The 2,437-nt window shown below is 49.7% G+C and overlaps 1 protein-coding gene across 1 annotated transcript; it reads right to left on the bottom strand.

Annotated features, from left to right (window-relative positions):
* Positions 1-242: 242 nt before the first annotated feature.
* FADD (Fas associated via death domain) lies at positions 243-1,701 on the bottom strand. The gene is made up of 2 exons (XM_057408769.1): positions 1,378-1,701; positions 243-928 (listed from the first exon to the last, which is right to left on the bottom strand). Exons 1-2 carry the CDS (start codon positions 1,676-1,678, stop codon positions 570-572), a joined length of 660 nt encoding a protein of 219 aa, XP_057264752.1. The 5' UTR covers positions 1,679-1,701; the 3' UTR covers positions 243-569.
* Between the last annotated feature and the right edge of the window lie 736 nt (positions 1,702-2,437).

Raw genomic sequence — 2,437 nt, 5'->3', positions numbered from 1 at the left:
TTTAAATTAGTTAATTTTCAACCATTTCCTGCCAATAAAAAGCCACCACAATAGTTCCTACCCTCCTCACACTGCAGTTGTGGAGCCAGAGGTTACGGTCATCTTCATGTCCTTTTACAAAGAGAAAGTGTATTTGACAAATTATGGAAGACAGTATCTTATGCTACTTAAAGAGAAAAGCCAGTACAGAGCTAAGCTATTCTTTCCCCCTTTCATATTACAATTATAATAGGCCACAAAAAAAACAGCCTCCCCATGAAATTTTAACTACAGCTGCCGCAGAAGTGTCCCATGGATGCATTTTCAGAGCAGACACATCTGACAATTACCAGCAGTAAAGCAGATCTTGTTTTCAGGTGAGTGGTAGAAGGAAAGTGTGAGAATTTCTACAACACACAGAGTTCGGGTCTTGTGCAAGTTCAAATCTCTTAAAGAAAGCATAAAACTACAAAGCATTACCTCAAAGTTATTTGGTTTTACATTAATCTTCATCTGACCACAAATCAACATATTAAGGCATGTAAGTTAATAGCAGAAAAAGTAACTGAGCCACCAATACTGAGTTTGGTTCAGAAGAGTGGAAGGCACTTGGTACTTCTCTCCTCCTCGCTGGGGGATGTGGGATTGTTTTGATGTTGATGTAAGCTGGTTCCAGCATCCAATTGTGAGAGCTTCTGTTCAACTATGTCTGCCACCAAATTCTTATGGCAGCCCCGAAGGGCTTTCAGTAAGTCAGCCACCTTTGCATCTTTTCCCTTCCCTTTCTGCCACGCTTGCAGGGACTGAAACAGCTGTTCATACAAGCTAAATGGATACTCTGCCACTATTCTTTCCATTTTCACTTCAGAAAGGCCCAGTTTTCGTGCCAGCATCTTCCAGTCTCTCCCGATATTTTCACATATGACTTCAAAAGCTGCATTCTGAAGACCTGAAAATAGCAGAAATGTGTTTAGCGACGGCTTTACTGAGAAATAAAATACAACGTTTAAAAGTTGGTTGAAGGCGGTTTTTGTTAGCAGAACACTTCTACTCTTGCTGTCTCACACCAAGTTCTGGAAACCCACTGGATATACCCGGAATCCCAGGTACACAGCACGAACTGCAATGTACTGTTGTATGATGCAGGTATCCCTTATTGCAAGCGATCATTTGATAAAAAAGGAAAGAAATTTCCACCCCAGAACGCCGTTTGCAGCATGTGCTGCCCTCAAGGCGCATTTCCAGGGTATAAGACGCTCCCTTGTACCAGCAGAAGCACCCTCAGCAGCGGGCTCAGCTACAGCAGCTGAGGGCAGCCGCGTTCTGTATTGCCCCTAAACACCCCATAACGGGGTTGCCGGGGGGGGGGGGGAATTAAAAACGAATATATCCACCTACGTTTTTCATGCGCATCTGGTTGATTATCAGAAGCACTAACTTCTCCTTGCTCCACGAACTGCTTTAGTTCTGCGACCAAGTCATGTCTGTTAATAGTCTTAAACAAGCCTTCAAGCAACGCCGTCTGATCGCTTGTGATCAGCTGCTGCTCGAGGAGGATGCTGAAGAGCTCCCCCGCGCTCTGGGCAGCCTCAAGCTTCCTTTTCCCGATCTTCTCCCTCAGGAGGAACTTGAGGGAAGAGAGCTCATCTGCCGACAGCCTCGAGGAGAAAGAGTGCAGCAGTATCAGAAACGGATCCATAGCGCCGAGGCCTGCGCCTCAACCACCACGTTCCTGTTATCACACGGCGGATTCTCGGGAGGCCGGGGAGCGCGGTCCCGAACCGGCACAGACCGAACCCGAGGCGGGCCGGAGCCGGCAGCGCCGCAATGGCGGACCACCGACCCTGACCCTCAGCCCGCGCCTGCTCTTCTCGGAAGTGACGTAACGCCGGCGGCGGGTTCCCGGCACGCCACAAAATGGCGGCCGCGCCTCTGCGCTGTGGTAAAGCTGGACTCTGCCCTTACTGAGGGTGAGCTCAGGGATAGCGCGGAGCGGAAAAAGGCTTCGGAGGCGAACGGGTTTGTTTTGTGATGGGGATACGGAACCGTGTGTCAGGGCGGAGCTCGGGCGGTCTCCTGCCGCAGGAGGAGCAGGGTCGGGTCCTGCCACCTGAACCAGGCTGGACCTTAAGGTGGGGGAACTGCAGGTTTCCCCATTAATGGAGGATTGTTGGATTCTTGTGAACACCCACACCTACAAGGGTTACTTTTGCAAAAGGAGAACAGTACAAGGATGAAAGCACTTGCTCACTGAAGAGCAAGAAAGGTCATAGCAGAGCTCTGCTCCCAGAGAGGCACAGTCCCCATGGAGCCTCCCCAGGACAGCTGTATCCGCCCTCCCTTACCAGCCTCTGCTGCCCCCGAGGACTCCACCTTTCCCTGAAAACACAGGGCTGCAGCCTGGTCGTTGTTCCTTACGGAGATTGGTTGTGACATACACTAACTCCTGACCTTTAAA

This window comes from Pezoporus wallicus, unplaced genomic scaffold (assembly GCF_028554395.1).
Source record: "Pezoporus wallicus isolate ANWC-B61680 ecotype Strahan unplaced genomic scaffold, APGP_CSIRO_Pwel_v1 contig_6382, whole genome shotgun sequence".
Taxonomy (NCBI): domain Eukaryota; kingdom Metazoa; phylum Chordata; class Aves; order Psittaciformes; family Psittacidae; genus Pezoporus; species Pezoporus wallicus.
This window is presented reverse-complemented; position numbering and strand designations above follow the sequence as displayed.

Coding starts and splice junctions, on each gene's coding strand:
- FADD (XM_057408769.1), bottom strand. CDS start 1,678: ATGGATCCGTTTCTGATACTGCTGCACTCTTTCTCCTCGAGGCTGTCG. Junction 929..1,377: donor ACCAGATGCGCATGAAAAAC/GTAGGTGGATAT, acceptor TGCTATTTTCAG/GTCTTCAGAATGCAGCTTTT.